This window comes from Zalophus californianus, chromosome 7 (assembly GCF_009762305.2).
Source record: "Zalophus californianus isolate mZalCal1 chromosome 7, mZalCal1.pri.v2, whole genome shotgun sequence".
Lineage (NCBI taxonomy): Eukaryota > Metazoa > Chordata > Mammalia > Carnivora > Otariidae > Zalophus > Zalophus californianus.
Genome location: NC_045601.1, coordinates 28,297,074 through 28,314,778, shown reverse-complemented (window position 1 = coordinate 28,314,778; position 17,705 = coordinate 28,297,074). Strand labels below are relative to the sequence as shown.

Sequence of the window (17,705 nt, the reverse complement as noted above, 5' to 3'; positions counted from 1 at the left end):
AAATGAAGGGACTATCTGAATCATTTTGCAAAGAAACTTTTGTCAGTTTTCTTTTACCCAGGGTCACTGTTATTTCTTAGAGGAATGAGAATGGATATGGTAGTGAAATAAATAGAAGCAATCAAATAAAATATTTTCTAATATAAGTCATCTTGGTTTTAGGCAGATCTACTTTAAAAGAAGGATAATGTTATCACCCCAATCAAGACCTACCATGGCCTTCGTTAAGTGTGAGCTAAAGATGCTACTCTGAGGATGCGATGAGTTAGTGACTGACATGGCATCACAGGTACTAGAAACCTGCCTTTCTCTATGCGGTGGAACATGGGGAGCAAATTCCAATGGTTGCAGGGAGCAGGCCCAGTGGGAAAGGAAGATGAGTGAGGCAGGAAGGATGGGACTGTACTCAATGTCCAGCATGGCAGCAGACAGTTGACTTAGTAGGTTGTTGCTTTTGGAAAAGGCAGTCCAATTGCCAGTCCCTTTAATTTCTCAATAGCTGATCTAGATTTTTTAAGTGAACTCTCCTTATTTTTCACTTGACTTTATAAACTTTATTTTTCAGTTGAAATATTCTACCTTTTCATCTATTTTGTCTATCTTTTCTTCTATCTTCTTTAACATAGTAATTATAGTACTTGAAGTTCTTATCTGGTAACTTCAATATGTGAATCACTTCTGGGCCTGCCTCTATTGGCTCTTTAAGCTCTTCGTTATTTGTCACTTTTTTTTTCTGCTTCTTAGAATGTCTAGTAATCTTTGACCGTGTCTGACACAGCGCAGAGGCTCTGAACCATATCTTTCCAGAGGTTTCCCCACCCCCACCCCCTTGCTAGCAGTCAAATTTTTAGTGCATCATCTTGATCCTATCAAGGCTTAGTTTTGTTAGGGTGGGTCTTTTAGTTTTGCCTTTACTCCTAGGGCATGGGCTTTCTATATCTCCTCTAAATGCTTGGGGTATTCACCAAGGTCTCATCATTCTGGTTAGACCCAAAGCCCAACACATTATCCCTGCATTGTTTAAGCTCTGGGATATCTGCTCAGCTCTCAGCCTTCCAGAGAATGCTCTCTACCACTCCTGGTCCTGATCTTCTAAATAGCAAGGGGATTTACCTTGATAAGGTTTACTTAAGCCACATGGGTTTCATCTAAAACCGACTTTTAGTCAAATACTGGGACCAGTAGGTGTGTTTATTTACCTTGTGCTTTCCCCTTGTTCACACTATGTAGGAGTTGCTCTAGGACTCAAGGGAAATACCCAGGCAGAATTCTGGGATGCATTCTTCAAGACTCCCCCTTCTCCAACACCCTGCTCCTCATATCGCAGCTGTCCTAGAGTCCCAAACACTCTTATTAGAGTCCCTGACTGCTCTGCCCAAAGAGAATGCCACACCCAGCTAGGGCTCCACTTCCTGGTGCTGCTGCCAGAAAAAGGCCTTAAGGGAAAAAAAGTAGGTGAAGGTGGGACTCACCTCAAGTACCTCCCTGCTCAAGGAGCACAACCCTGTGATAATGTCTACAAACAGTATTTTATATATTTGTTCAGATTTTATAGTTATTTATAGCAATACCAATACCATTTATAGCCAGAACTGATGATCTAACTCTTTTTATTTTTAAATGCTGGCAACAAATTCTTTTTGTTTTTTAAATCACCAAGTAGTCTTTTAAACACAAACTTAATCATATGCACCACCCCACACATAATAAGAGAAGTACTAATTAAAACGATCCCAATGTACCATTTTTTCATCTGTAAGTTTAGCAAAAGTACAAATATGATAAACATACTTTTTGGGAGAGACTTTAGGATAGCAGTCAGTCTCGTATGTTGCCAGCATGGATGTCAATTGATACAATCCCTAGGGAGGCAACATGGCAATATCAATCAATTCTACTTCCGGGAGCTGATCCTACCGATATATGTGCACACGTGCAAAATGACATAGGTACAATGGCGTCTCATTTTAATTTGCATTTTTTGACTACCCAGTGAGGTTATCTTTTCATATGATTTGCCCATTTTCTTTTTCTTTTGCTTACCAATAAGTAATTGTTTTTTTTTCTTTTTGCCTATTAGGCAAATTGATAACTTTGCTGCATTAGTACTAAATATTTTCTCCCTGTCTAGCATTTGCCATGTTTATGACGTTCTTTATTGAACAAAAGTTAGGATTTTTAATGAATCAAATCGGTCAATATTTACATTTAGGGCTTACAGGTCCCTTTCTTGCTTAAGAAAGCCTCTCACAATGGAACACTACATAAAAAGATAATGATGTAAGGTATGGTGATTAACATAACAATAAAAAATTTAAAAAAAGAAAAAAAAAAGAAAGCCTCTCACACCTGGAGTATATACCTATATTCTTCTAACTTCTCTCTTAATATCTGCTGGTTTTATTTTTTGACATTCATAGTATGACAGACAAATTCATATTAGCCTAATTCAAATTAGCGCAGAATAGCTAAGAGGAGTGGTTTCCTTTCATCGCCAATTTTCTACCCGATCAAGTCAACAGTCAACTCAATACAGACAGTTCTGTGCTGTCTTCTCTCACAGCATTTGCTACCATCAGAGACGCAGCTGCGGGCACGCTGCCAGCTCACTCTGAGACAAGCATTTTCCTAGGCTACACATTTTCTAGGCTAGAAAACAAAGTGTTTTTAGTTTGAAAGGCTTCTCAGCCGAAGATCCTGCTGAGCTGAAGGCTTCATCGAGAAGGAAGAGTAAAGAAAGCCTGCTAATGCCAGCAATGGATTTAATTAAATGAAACAGATGATCCTATAAACAGGAATTAGGGAACAAGATCTTATAAAAAGAACTGAGAGTTGTCACCACCTGAGTATGGAGGATTGGACTAGAGAGCTCACACAGGGAAATTTACGGCATCACCTGGACGTGGGAAGAGCGGAGCGCACACAGTGACTTGTCAGTGGTTCTTGAATTGGATGCTAAAGCGTATACTGCTTTGGGTGGTATTCTGAAAACGATCAGGATGGGAAAGGCACCAGCTGAGAAGATGAGCAATTTATTTTTAAAAGTGTGTGTGTGTCTACTATACATACATCTGTATCTGTATCTAGCCAACAGGAGCTATAAACCGGAACCTGTGAGTCATCATTTCTCATGATCTAAGACACGGTAAAAAGTGACTGGGAACTGGGGACACTCCATCTAACTCTGACCCATGTGGGTAATGAGCAGTGGAGATCGAATAACAATCCAGGTGCATAACAACACTTTTCACCACAATAATGGTGCCGACATTGATGACAATGTTAACCAAACTGTAGTAGGAATTAACAGCAACCTTGTGTCTGGTCTCAAGCGATGTGTTGAATAACTGAGGCTAAGCAAGAGACAATCTTTTCTTGGAAAGCACACTTTACAACTTATCGAAAAAAATCACCAAATGCCACGGCAAAAACATAAAAATGTATCTCACGTCCCTGATTTTGAGAAGTTATTTTAAAAAAGTAACACTAATCCTGTTAGAATCATGGTGCAAAAATGTTCTTTAAATAAAAGAAACAAACTAGAAATGCACCTAAAGTTAAGCTAAATTAAGAGTACTCACTGGAAACCTAACTACGGTAACATCGGTCTTTGTGGCCTCGACCAGGAAATCCATCCAGAAGTCCACGAGCTCTTGTTTGGCCACAGGCTGCTCGGTAGTCAGTTTCACAAAATGCTTATATATCAAAATTGTCTCTACAATCGACTTGAGGTACCTAAAAATGAAAAGACAGAAAACACCTAATGGGCAAATTTAAATACCACATTAATATTTATGCATTCAGATTCCCCAAACATTATTCATTATTTGTTACATGTCATGTACTTTCATACACGTTATCTCATTCAAATCTTACAGAAATTCAATAAAGTGGGTTTTTTAGAAAAAGATTTATTTATTTGAGAGAGAGAGGGGGAGAGAGAGAGCATGAGTGGGAGGGGGAGAGAGAGAGCATGAGTGGGAGGGGTAGAGGGAGAAGGAGACAGAACCTCATGCAGACTGCACACTGAGTGCAGAGCTGGATGTCGGGCTCAGTCTCAGGACCCTGAGATCACAACCTGAGCTGAAACCGAGAGTCGACTGCTTAACTGACTGTGCCACCCAGGTGCCCCAATAAATTAGGCTGTTTTATCCCCATTTTAAAGATGAGTCAACTGAAGCATAGAGAGCTTAAATTGCTCAGACTGGATGATACATCTACTGACAACATGCCTTTTAAAATAATGCCTATTCTCTTCAAGGGAGTGGTTAATGCACTTGTTTTAAAATATGCTTCCTTGAGAAAGCTTTTCTTAATAGATCCTTCATAAGAGATCATTATTTTGCTTCGAAGCAACTTAGCTTATATATTATACAAATATCCTCCAACCTAACAAGACAGATGGTGCCTCAAAGGAAAAAGCTAGGAAAAAATGAGAAGCAAGATAATTATGAGATAATGGGTAGGCAAGCACTTGTGAACTATGAACATGGAAATTAACAGTAAGTGAATGGAAACTTAAGGCATGGTTTTGCAGTTGTCATTACTATTGCATAAAATAATGTTTTCTCTGTTGTCAACAGAAGCTGAGACACCTCAAACCAGAACTCTTTGGACCTGTGCTTCAGTCCCCTTCTGTACCATCACAATGATCATTGTAAAGAAATGACATATTAGGCTGCCTGTAACATGTGCATTGATTGGTTCATTTATTTCATTCCTTGCCGAATACCTACTGTAGACATCCCACTGAGAGCACAGCTTTGTCCCTATGTAGCACACAGTGCTGATGAGACAGAAATGTAAAAGGTACAAATCACAGCGACCTACATCTCAATGGGGCTACAACTACGCAGAGGTATGACTAACAAAAGTCAGTCACTCTCAATAGAAACATGATTTAAAAATGACAGAAACACGAAAGCAGATTTCATGAGATGAACTAATCACACATGCGCTTCTATCTGGATGCAGCAAAGGGTTTTAGGTCGGGGTCTGGTTTGTGGGCAGACGTGATTTAGGAGTGTCCCCAAGTGGAGAAGCGTGCCAGAAGAGGCATGTGCAGCATGTGCTGAGACACGAGCGTTGCTGGCCAGTTCCGTGTGACTAGAAGCCACGTAACTGGGCGTGTGTGACATGATCTGAGGCTGGAGTGCCTAAAGACAAACATTGTTCACCAAGCCAAGCAGGTGGACTTTGTCCCCTACGCTGTGAAGAGCCATTAAGCTCCACTGATGTAAGGATTTCGGTGGCGGGGAAGGGTTGGCTATGAATTTTAGAAATTTTAGAAAGATCACTATGGGTGTGACATTGGGGAGGGTTTGCTAATGAGAAGACCTGAATGTTATGAAAGCCTTTGGGGAGCCTTGGGGATCTACCGTGGGAAGCATCTCCTCAAGTGGTTCCTCTGATGAAAACAAGTCAGTGGCCCAGGCTCTGAGCCAATTTGAGCCTTTCTTGGTATCATGGTAAATCTTCTAAAGCCTTTACAGCTAGTAATCATTACCTGTGATGCATAATAAAATCAGCATTGTTTTCCAAAATAGTCCTAAATGCACTCCTAAATGCTTTCATCTCTTCAATTACCACATACATAAAGGTGAGACTTGGGGGCACTCCAAAAACAATTTGAAATTAGAAAAACGCACACATATAAGAAACATTCAAAGGTATGAATAAGCCATAAGCATAAAGAAGTGAAAATCAAGCATGAGAATCCCCAAACTGAGACTGGATCATAAAGAGAACAAACGGTGTATGTTTGGGGCAGAAACGTGGGAGGCTGACATGGAAATCTGTCAATCTACCAATTCGATGTGCAGGTGTCAGATTTGGCTTCCTGTGGGCACCACTGGCCAACTTGGGCTAGCAGGTTGGTCAGTGTCATGAAAAGGCTAAGCCAAAGGCAAGCGGACATCACTTTCCCTCCAAAGTCATCAGAACCTATATCCAACACATTTTATTTATGAATATCAGTTTTTTCTCTAAATTCTGCATTTCATTCTGTAAGCAAATAAAATCATCTAATCGTCAGTTCAACAAATATAACAATTTGGAAAAAAGTGATAAGAGTTGTTTATGAAAAGTACTTGTTCAAACACAAAAGACTTTACTATTACCATGCCGGTGTCTTCAGTTTAAAAAGCTTTTCAGATGCTTGGATGACTCTCATGTGGTCATTGGCCAGAACACTGGCACCCAGAAAAAATCCAACTTCCCAGTAGCTCTGGAGCTTTTCTAAGTTTCCCTTTTTACCAAGGAGGCTACTCAGCTTCACTCCTAGAAGATCATCAGGAAGTAAAGTGTTACAAACACACAGCACCCAGGCAGAGCAGACTTTTTATTAAAAAACAAAATTGAGTTTTCATTCCTCCTTTCAGATTCAAATAGCTTTAAGTTTCAATTGTAAAAGGGGCTTACATTCATTGTGGAAAAAAAAAAGTCCCTTTAATTTGAAGATCCAAAGATAACTGCCACTGTCACTTTGATGTATATCATTCCAGAATTTTAATGTATGCTTGCACTGCATATGCATAAATCCAAAGGTGGATAATATCTTGTTATGTAACCACCTTGCTTCCCTTATAATATCATGGATTCTTTAGTTACTTGAAAGGGAAATATGCTACGCTATCAGTTGCAGTATAAAAGTATACAGTATATATATTTTGCAAGAGTAAAATGCTACAATAATTAATGATAATTTTATATGCAAAAACAATTTTATACTTATAAAGTTAAAGAAATAAGGGAACTGACAGACAACACTGTCTAGATTACTGTTGCTTTGTAACAAGACTTGAAAGTTAGGTAATGTAAATCCTCCAACTTCTTCTTCAACATTGTTTTGATTCTTCCTGGTGTTTTTCATTTCATTATAAATTTTTGTCTCTACACTGCCTGGTGTTATTTTTGCATTTGTAATCCTTTGTTTGGTTAAAGAGAATATGTCCTTGTAGAATTGTTAAGTGTCACTAGCATTCACAACAGTAAAGTATCAGGAAAATTATCTGAGATTTGAGAACAAGGTAAAAAGGTAGAACATGTCATCTCAGTATTTCACAAGGGCATCAGGCCACACTTGAGGATAGTCTAGGGAAAGTGTAGCAAGTTCATCTCACTGTTTACTATTCATTAAAGATCTCAGACTCAGAGAAGTTTACTTGTTAACTTGCATGTTTTTGTAGTACAGATGCAAATAATTTTTGTCTAGTAAAACAGATAGTCCCTAAGATTTATGACCTATTGGGACTGAACTAGGTTTTTTTTTTTCAATCAAACTCAGAAATGTCATCCTAACATTTCTTTGTTAAATTATCTGTGTATACCCTAGCTTCTAAAATGCACTTTGAACTAGACATATCCTCTTACTGTTTTCCATATTAATGGAGTTAAGTAAAATTTTTTTAAAAAGATTTATGTTATTTATTTTTTAGAGAGAGAGAGAGAGAGAGAGAGAGAATCCCAAGCAGACTCCCAGCTAAGTGTGGAGCTCAACACAGGGCTCAATCTCACAACCCTGAGATCACGACCTGAGCTGAAATAAAGAGTCAGACACTCAACTGACTGAGCCACCCAGGTGCCCCTAAAAATCTTTTCCAAGTATTCTGTTTTATATTTCCTGAGAATTATGAGTTTTTTGGGAAAATTATACTTTAACGAAACAAAATAATCTTTAAAAATTTTGTGCTACTTTTTATGCCATAACACTTAAGCCCTGAGTATTTCAAGAAAAAGTCCCCATTTGGGAACCCTTCACATTTTGTCGTAAGTTAGAAAGAGAATGGCTTTGCTCCCTGATAATTTCATAAGATGAAAAAATTATACCCAGGCATGCAACAACGTCCATGATCTCCTATCTGAGTATAATAAAAAATTCAACGAATACAAAGGAAAGAAGAAAGTGCAGAGAGAAAAGGAGATACTAAAAATGGGTGTTTCTACTAACTTCATTTGAAAAGGAGCTCTTTTTATTGTGTCATGCTTGCAGAACAATGAACCCAGGATTGATCTAGCAGCAAATCATGTCAAACATTTAAACAGGGACTATGAAAATGTGTAATTGTAAAATTACAATAACAGTTTTAAAATAAAATTTCAGGTTTATTCTTGTATGCCAGAAGTTCATATTATGAGGGTGACATTTAGCTTTGACCTTGGCATGAATGTGTCACGTGTTTGTGTTGTTTGACTTATTTTTATAGCCACTGTGATTCCTATTAGCTGGACATTAGATCTTAAAATTTGGGCTAAACATTTTTGGCGAGACTGTTTTACAGGAGATGCTGCTTGCTCCATGCTCATCGCATGAAGAGGCACCATTGGGCCATCTCACTATTAGGGTTGCTGGTTGGATCACTGAGAGCCAGATCGCTGGAGGGCATATATAGAATGGATTGTATAGGCACATTTGTCCTTTGCGACTAACAAGCAATCTGTGAGGGAGCTTTGGTATCAGGTAAATATGGTTGAATGAAATTTAAAAAAATAAACATTTTCATTTAATGATTTAACTTTTAATTGATGATCCTTGCTGGAATCACTATTTTAACATCACTATCATTGTCATTCTTACCATTCTCTCTACTTCGTTAACTAGAATTCTTTTGAAGAGTACATTTTCTTTCGGAATAATGCATTTAGTATGTAGCATACTTTAAGAAGAGCTTCTATCTCATCAACTAGATGAGCTATAATATCTCTTAAAAAAGAAGGGAAGGTACCTAATTTCTTCCCTATAATTTCCAAGTATCTGAGAAATTGGTCACCTCCATACAGGACAAATGAATTGTTCTGTGGTTGGTGATGGATTTTGTTTTTGTTTTGATTTCCTTTTTAGAATTATCTTTATAGAATCATGGACTTTCATATTCAGTAATACAGATTTCATTTTTATTGCTCCCTGAAAATGAGATTCAAATAGTGGTTTGTCTCAATTCCAAGCACAATGTTCTTTTATTGCATCAAGATTATTGTTGGGGACCCAAACCTATAATTCTGACTCTCTCCCATAAAATGTTTCATAGTTGAAAAAGTCTGCAGAAGATGGGAAAATCATCTGTTATTTGGCTAACATCTGAATATTAATTTTAAGTCTTGTGAAGCTGAAAATAGGAAGAACATGTAAGATGTGGCTCTGTGTTTTCAAATCCTAGTTCTAAATAGTCTAAACATCAATGCTTATTCAAAAACTGGGAAAGTGAAACACAGATCATGAAACAGTTAGTCTTAACCTCAGACACACACACTACTAGAATTGAGAGCCTGTGGGCAGTAGGTGAGGAGAATTAAGAATCGGGTCTTACCTTAGAAATCTTAAACTTAAGATGATATGTTTATGGTTATGTTTTGGTATCTTAATTTTTAATTGCTTACCTTTTATAAATAAATCAAAATTTCAAATGCACCTGAAGAAGGGATTTTATTTAAAAAAAAAAAAGTCTGATTACTAAAGGGAGCTCAGTAATTCAGGCTAATTTGTACATTTGCAGGGGGCCAAGAGAATGAATAGAAGAAGATATAAATTACTGAGAAATTTGATTAGAGCATTTAAAAATGCTTTTTAAAAGTATATCTTTAAAATATGCAAAATGTGTTATTTATTAATCTTATTTTTATTACATACTATTAATATTATATTAGACAATTTAATCTGTTTTTCCTTGAAAATCCTTTTAATTCTATTTTACCATAAAAAAATTAACTTTAGGTCAGCCTATGATGATGAGTATAATTTATTATTGAGTAGAATCTAAAGTAGTGAGTTTTAATTGCATTTTAGTTATAAAGGACATACAGTTTGGAGTGTATGTCACAGTATTTTAGAAACCTAAAATTTGAATTAAAAATTCATTGTCAAGTCACATTTTAAGTCTGTGTATGTTTTAGGGGCGCCTGGGTGGGTCAGTCGTTAAGCCTCTCCCTTCGGTTCAGGTCATGACCCCTGGGTCCTGGGATCGAGCCCCACATCAGGCTCCCTGCTCCACGGGAAGCCTGCTTCTCCCTCTCCCACTCCCCCTGCTTGTGTTCCCTCTCTCGCTGTCTCTTTCTCTGTCAAAAAACAAACAAACAAACAAAAAAAGTCTGTGTATGTTTTGCACTTTCCAAAATTTAAAATTCAACTTCATATGTTTCCAATTGCTTGCTTAACATATATTATGAATGAGTTCTTCTTGGAAAAAAAATTAAGTTATGTTTTCTTTACAAAGTTATATTAATCAGTTCCTCAAACCTCAGAGTGCTGACCATTCTTCTTTTCCCTCAGCTTTATTATAATATACATCTGACATTGTATAAGTTTAAGGTGTAAAACGTGTTTCTTTGATCCGCTTACATATTGCAAAATGGTTACCACCAGGTGTTAGCTAACACTTCCATCACATCACATAATCATCATTTCTTTTTTGCAATGAGATGTACTCTCTTAGCAGAGTGCTGATCATTTTCACTTATATTTAACTTAAAAGTGAGAATTTAGAGTAGGTACATTTTCAAGCCACTGTGCTACTGCTCTATCAACACATGCAAATCAGTGTCAATTCCTGTAATGATCTGGAGGCCTTAATAAAACTTCACCTTAAGTTCAAGAACATAGCAGTACAAATTATTTTTAGATCACTAGTACTTAAAGAGTTTTGGCTAGTGTAGAGTTTGAAATCAACCTTAGATACAAAATTTTTTATAATCACAATTCCTGAGTACAAATTGCCATGTATTTTCTCTGATTTCATTTACCAACTGAAAAAAAATTATTTCAAATAAAGCTTTGTGCATTGAATACCAGTGCAATCCAGCAGCAAGTATTTTATCATTCTTTTAGTCTGGGCCCTTTCAAAAATTATTTAGATTTATTTTTGGTCATTTGAGACACAGAGATACAGAGAGAGAGAGAGAGCATGAGCAGGGGGAGAGGCAGAGGGAGAAGCAGGCTCCCCACTGAGCCAGGAGCCCGGTGTGGGGCTCGATCTCAGGACCCTGAGATCATGACCTGAACTGAAGGCAGACGCTTAACGACTGAGCCACCCAGGCGCCCTTCAAAAATTATTTAATACTCAAACTTTGTTGTCAAGGATTTCCCAGAACATTATACATGGCTATTTTATAAGCCCCTCCCAAATGATGTAAAAAAAAAAAAGTCTAGGACTCATTTTTCTTCAAGGAAAATTAAACAGAAACAGTCTCCAGTTAAAAATCTTAAAGGAAAAGGTTCTTCTACAATTTATAGATTCACTAAGATGAATTTTTTTTCCTCTATGAAAAATATGGCATAATATTTCTAGGTCTGTAGTAATGACTTCTACAAGAGTTGGAAAGATTCCCTGAAAGAGAATGGTTAGAAACTGAGAGAGCAAAATCTCACTACCATAGACAGTTTTCCAGTATGCAAAACTTTAAAAAATATTATTAAAGCCAGAAGCAAAAAAAAAAAAAAAAATCACACAAAATTTATTCACTAAGATGTGGTAAATCTTCACATTCCAAAGGAGGGTGAGCAGATGAGACAATGTCCACAGGTAAAAGGAACAAAAGCACATTCTATAATGGCTACAATTCAGAGATGGTCTCTAAGGAGACTAGTCACTGCCAAGACTGCCATCTTCTTGATCTGCTGTTCTTGGGGGGCTTTGGGAGGCTTCACCTCCAATACCACTGAAATCACAGAGCTTGAAGGTGTGTAAGAGAATAAGAAATAGAAAATATCAGAGTCTTTTCTCCATCTTCTACTTCTTTTACTATTTTTTTTTAAGATTTTTAATTTATTTATTTGACAGAGAGAGAGATACAGTGAGAGAGGGAACACAAGCAGGGGGAGTGGGAGAGGGAGAAGCAGGCTTCCCGCGGAGCAGGGAGCCCGATGCGGGGCTCGATCCCAGGACTCTGGGACCACGACCCGAGCCGAAGGCAGACACTTAATGACTGAGCCACCCAGATGCCCCCTTCTTCTTCTTCTTCTTCTTCTCCTTTTTCTCTCCACCTCCTCCTCTAAATCTAAAATAGGAAATGTTCCTGATGTTCCAAACACTACCCTATTTGGGAGTTGGGGCTGAAAGCAGAGCCCATATTTTCAATATTAATTTGTGCTGGAACAATAAATATTAACGAGGGTGTTTTTAGAAACAGGCAAAATACACTAAAAACCAAATGACATCCCAATATCAGGATTCTGCACAATAGTATGAAACGCTAAACAAGGAGATACAGTAATAGAAAATCTATAGAAATAGTAACAAAAAGCAAAGGTTCTATCTGTCAATGATTCTTTTTCTTTGTACCAAGTTGGGTCCAGTTTCTTGATTTCCATGTAAAATATCAAGCTGTAATTACCAACTTTCCGGAGCTCAAAGGAAGATTCAAACTGATGCCCAGCCGCCAGGAGAAGGACCGCGTAATTAATTCCTGACTGTAGTGATGGCTCAGATTCAAATGCCTTTTTGAACCTATTAAAAAAAACAAATGTACAAGTTTACTTCCTCAATCATGAAACTCTGGGTGTGCAATAGCTTCTGTTTGCATAACTCCAAAGCCTGAGCAAGCAAAAATATTCCACTGGCCTTCACCCCAGAATGTAGTGTGCTGTGCTATTAGAATTTAATGCTTAAGTAACTGCCTCTCCTTGCCCTCGGCCCCACTGCAGTCCCCTGCTTAGCTTACCTGTATCATAGTAGCCTCTGTCTTTTAAAAAAAATCCTCTTTTCAACAATCTACCAGAAATGTAACAGAGTGTGTGTGTGTGTGTGTGTGTGTACATGTGTAAGCAGTGGTAATTAAAAAACAAGAACCCTGTAACTATTTTTAAAAGTGGTTTTTAAAAAGCCTTAAAAACACACAAAGCAATGAAGGTACCATCTAGGTAACACAGTGAGACAATGAGTTTCATAAGTGTGATGCGGAAATGAAATAAAGAATGCCAATCGCACTAAGAAACTAAGAAAAACAGAGACTGTGCCTATGCATACTAATTTTGGCTCAAAGAGAGTAAGAACCCTTTTCTGAATATGCAGGAAACTAAATATCAACCTTTGAAAAACACTTGGACATCTGAAAAGACTTCAGTGTTTGCACATCCACTGTATTTTCAAGGTAATACTTCTTAGATTCTGTCCAAGGATTTCCTCACATACATCATTTAACAGGCAACAATATTCAATATTATTACATTTGGGATCACTAAGAAAAAAAAAATAAACACCCTGGTGACCATTAGTAATTGCTTGAGACAAACATGAAAAATGAAGTCTTTATTTTAAAAAGTCAGATTAAGGAAAATTTAAGGAGTACATACTGAATGAATGACCATTTGATGATACAAAAAAAAAAGGTTATATGGAAAAAAATACATTACAAGTCCAAGATAAAGGCATTCCCACTTAAGTCATTAACTGTTAAAATAAAAGATAGGAATAGCAAAAGTGGTGGCAGGCATACCAGTGTGCATTACAGTATACTCTTGGCTTTTATACATGCTTGAAATTCTCCATAACTTAAAATGATAAGTTAAACTTCAAAAGGAAAGAAAAAGTACATTTTTCTGGATATTAAGGATCCTAATTTTTATTAATGCACAATAGTCACTTCTAATGCACGATAGTCAAGTTTGTTTTTTTTTTTAAGATTTATGTATTTGAGAGAGAGAGAGCATGTGCGCATGTGTGAGTGGGGAGAGGGGCAGAGGGAGAGAATCTCAAGCAGACTCTGTGCTGAGCACAGAGCCTGACGCAGCGCTTGATCCCACTACCCATGAGATCATGACATGAGTCAAAACCAAGAGTCAAACGCTTAACCCACTGAGCCAGCCAGGCACCCCAGGTCTTACTTTTTAAATAGAACAAGTATCTCTGAATGGAAACAAAAATCAAGTAAGTATTAATCTTAACTAGTTGGCTCAAATAATTATGGAGATGGAGGAAGAATAGAAAATTTCCAAGTGCATCACTGTTGATGATCAAAAAGCATTTTTACCTCTCCAGAAGAATAGGTGTTTCCCAATTCTAAGATGGAAAAAACATGCTCCCAGACTGCTGATACTTAAAACTAGTCATATAAAGGAAAGACATGATTTTTAAATCTTAGACTCATGTAAGTCTCAAAGGTTTTTGTGTTTGTTCAGATGCAAGTAGAAGGTCCCACTAAAAAGAGTATAGAAGAAGAAAGAAGTTGTATGCTTTCTTTTCTACCAATTCATATCAAGATATGCAATATTTTCGGGCGCCTGGGTGGCTCAGTTGGTTAAGCGACTGCCTTCGGCTCAGGTCATGATCCTGGAGTCCCAGGATCGAGTCCCACATCGGGCTCCCTGCTCAGCGGGGAGTCTGCTTCTCCCTCTGGCCCTCTTCCCTCTCGTGCTCTCTCTCTCTCATTCTCTTTCTCAAATAAGTAAATAAAATCTTAAAAAAAAAAAAAGATATGCAATATTTTCAACAAATAAATTCTCTCATTTCTCCTGAAACCAAAGAACAAGGAATTTCTCTTAAAGATATTAAAGGAAAAATGCAAAAACCAGGACATGCCCAAATTAATCAATAAAAATTGACTAAGGACTTCCTATGTACCAAAACCAACCAAAATGAAAAGTTTGGCTTACATCTGTTTTTATGTTCCCATAAACAATACATATTTTTATGTTTTTAACCAAAATATGAATGCCAATAAAATTATTAATTTATGTATTTCTAGTATTCATAGCACTCCATGACAATGACTTCAGTATTGAGGAGAAAGTCTTAACATCTTCTGGATTCTCCTGGCGATTAAGATAACATGTAGGTGTGTTACAAGAGAAATAAAATCCTGTCATATATTATTAATATACCACTCATAGGAATTAAGAATTCTCACACACCATCAACATAAATTAGTACAGTATTTCTTGGTTGAAATTTGCCAATAGATGTCAAAATTGTAAAATTTAAAAAAATTATGCATATCTGTTGACATGACAATTACACATCTATGAATTATACTAAGAAAAAGCTCAAATATGTAATCAAAAATTCAGTTACAAGGATATTTCTTATAAGTTGAAAAAAGTACTCTAAATTTCCAACAATATTATAAAGTGTGATAGGGAATAAAATGTATTCCAAATGTTTGAAAGCTATATAACCATATAATAGATGGTTTAGATTTAGATAGATTCTAGAAGAATATTCAATGCGGGGGGGGGGGAAACTTTAGCTTCAAAGTAGATGTAGTAGTCTATTTAGAAGCCATCACTTCTGCTATAACAACTATGGGCGGAAGGATACATAATCGAAAACATATTTTTATAGACACTGGAGATCGATGGAAGCAACAATTAAAAACATCATTGAAATAAAGCTTCAGAGAGGGAAGTCCCCTTCCAAGCTGAGCTGAATTGCTTTGTCTTCTATAGGGGCATTTGCTCATTCTGACCACAATATGAGGGTTGGGCTTGGCATAGACAGAGAAACTTCCTCTCTGAAACTACCAGGGAAAAGAGAAACTAGTGGATTTCCTGATAGTTGCATGGGTTGGCAAGATGGAATGAAACCTGGAGGAGCCTCAAACATGTAGCCAGTTTTCTCCACAGGACAGTTGCTGAATACTGGGTTGTACAGGAGGCTGGGAGATGAGTTAGGGCTGGGATGGCAAAGTGAAATCTCCTCAAGTCTGGCAGGACTTAGTGAGCGGAGCCTGCAACAAATATATGACAATCTCCTCCTTAAAAAAATTACCCAATTTTAGAGCTGTATGATGTGAAAGAACAAAGAGTTAAACTCAAAACTGCAAAGGGCAGATATGAAATTGCCCACAGTACTTAAGGATAAGTAGATAGAGACCTGCTTGGCTCTTAATCAAAAGCTGAGACAAAATCAAGATAGACTGGGTCAACTAAAACTGAAACCCAGACCAACTCAACTCAATAGCATTTTTCTATAAAGACTTATTTATTTATTTGAGGGGGTGAGAGGGGCAGAGGGTAAAGGAGAAAGAATCTTTTTTTTTTTAAAGATTTTATTTATTCATTTGAGAGAGAGAGAGAAAAGAGAGAGCACACAAGCAGGGGGAGAGGCAGAGGGAGAGGGAGAAGCAGACTCCCTGCTGAGCCAGCTGGGAGCCGGATGTGGGGCTCCAGCCCAGTACCCGGAGATCATGACCTGAGTTGAAGGCAGACGCTTAACCATCTGAGCCACCCAGGCACCCCAAGGGAGAAAGAATCTTAAATGGACTCCGTGCTGAGTGTGGAACCCCATGTAGGCTCAATCTAAGGACCCTGAGATCACGACCTGAGCCAAAACCAAGAGTCAGATGCTTAACTAACTGCCCTACCCAGGTGCCCCAACTCAATTGCATTTTTTGAAGTAATCAGCTTCTTATCCTATCCGGCTAACAAAGGAAAGTGAGAACTTTCTGAGAGAGAAAATAAACCATCTTCAGTCTTGAAAATTCTTAAATACAAAATGTATGGGATACAATAACTATGAGACATGCAAAAAGCCAGAAAAATGTGACCAATAAACAAAAGAGCAAAAACAGACAAGAGCAGCTGACTCAGAGATAATTCAGATGTTGGAGTTTATAAACAAGGAGTTTAAACTAATTATTACAAATATGATAAAAATCAAGAAAAAGATGGACAAAAGGGATAAAAAGATAAACAATTTCATCAAGGGGTTGGAATCTTAAAAAGAAGAATCAAAAAGAATCTTTGTATGGGTTTAATAGCAGACCACACAGAACAAAAGACAGATGGGGTGAAATGAACAGGTCAATACAAAGTGTCTAAATGGAAGCAGAGAGAGAAAAAAAGAGGGGGAAAACACAACAAAGCATGAGACATATGGGACATAGTTAAATTGTCTAATATATGTATTATTGTAACTCCAGAAAGAAGAGAGAGAGAATATAGAACACAAGAAATATTTGAAGACATAATGACCAAAAATATTCCCAAACTGTTGAAAACATTAACCCACAGATTCAAGAAGCTCAGCAACTTCAAGTTAGGAGAAAATGAAATAATCACAGTCTAAATGCTGAAACCAAAGACACATAAAAGTCTTAAAATCAGCCAGAATGAAAAAGATACATCACCTATAAAGGAACAATAAAATTGATAGCTGACTTAGCAATACAAACTTTGGAAGCCAAAAGATAATGCAATGACATAAGAACTGTTGAATATTTAAACTCCCCTAGGTTTCTTTCCTTGTTCAGGAGGTGGTAAAGTACAAATTTAAGGTAGACAATAAAAGTCAAGGATGTAGATGGCAATCTCTAGGGAACTACTAAACTAATAATATAAAAAGTATTAGTAAAGGGCTAATAGAGGATAAAATATAATACTAAATTAATAGAAAATAAGGGGGAATGGAAGACTAAAAGACAAAAGAACAATGAAACAAATAGAAAATAAATAGCAAGATGGTAAATGTAACTGCAACATGTGATAAATATTGTGCATTATTTATCACAATAAATATAAGTGACCCAAACACTACAAATAAAAGAGATTTGTCAAGTTAGACTGAACAACAGGAAAGGAAGGAAGGAAGGAAGGAAGGAAGGAAAGAAGGAAGGAAGGAAGGAGCAATTTCAATTATATACATTTAAGAGACACACTATAAATATAAGGACACAGTTAAGTTGAAAATAAAATGATGCATAAAGATGTATCACTCAAATACTAACCCAAAGAAGTCTGTTGTGATTATATATTAATGTCAGACAAAACTGACTTTACG

At 37.0% G+C, this 17,705-nt stretch overlaps 1 protein-coding gene across 5 annotated transcripts in view; it reads right to left on the bottom strand.

Moving 5' to 3' along the window:
* The window catches only part of MAP3K5 (mitogen-activated protein kinase kinase kinase 5), a 193,729-nt gene that overhangs the window by 82,052 nt on the left and 93,972 nt on the right, over window positions 1-17,705 (bottom strand). For all 5 annotated transcript variants that reach the window (XR_003521544.1, XM_027602930.1, XM_027602931.1 and 2 more), the window contains exons 8-10: window positions 12,325-12,437; window positions 6,120-6,279; window positions 3,582-3,735 (exon numbers count right to left, since the gene is read on the bottom strand). Coding sequence is in view for 4 of the 5 variants with exons in the window: in XM_027602930.1 (XP_027458731.1) it covers window positions 3,582-3,735; window positions 6,120-6,279; window positions 12,325-12,437 (427 nt within the window). In the remaining variant the exon portion in view is untranslated. The remainder of the gene's footprint in view (window positions 1-3,581; window positions 3,736-6,119; window positions 6,280-12,324; window positions 12,438-17,705) is intronic.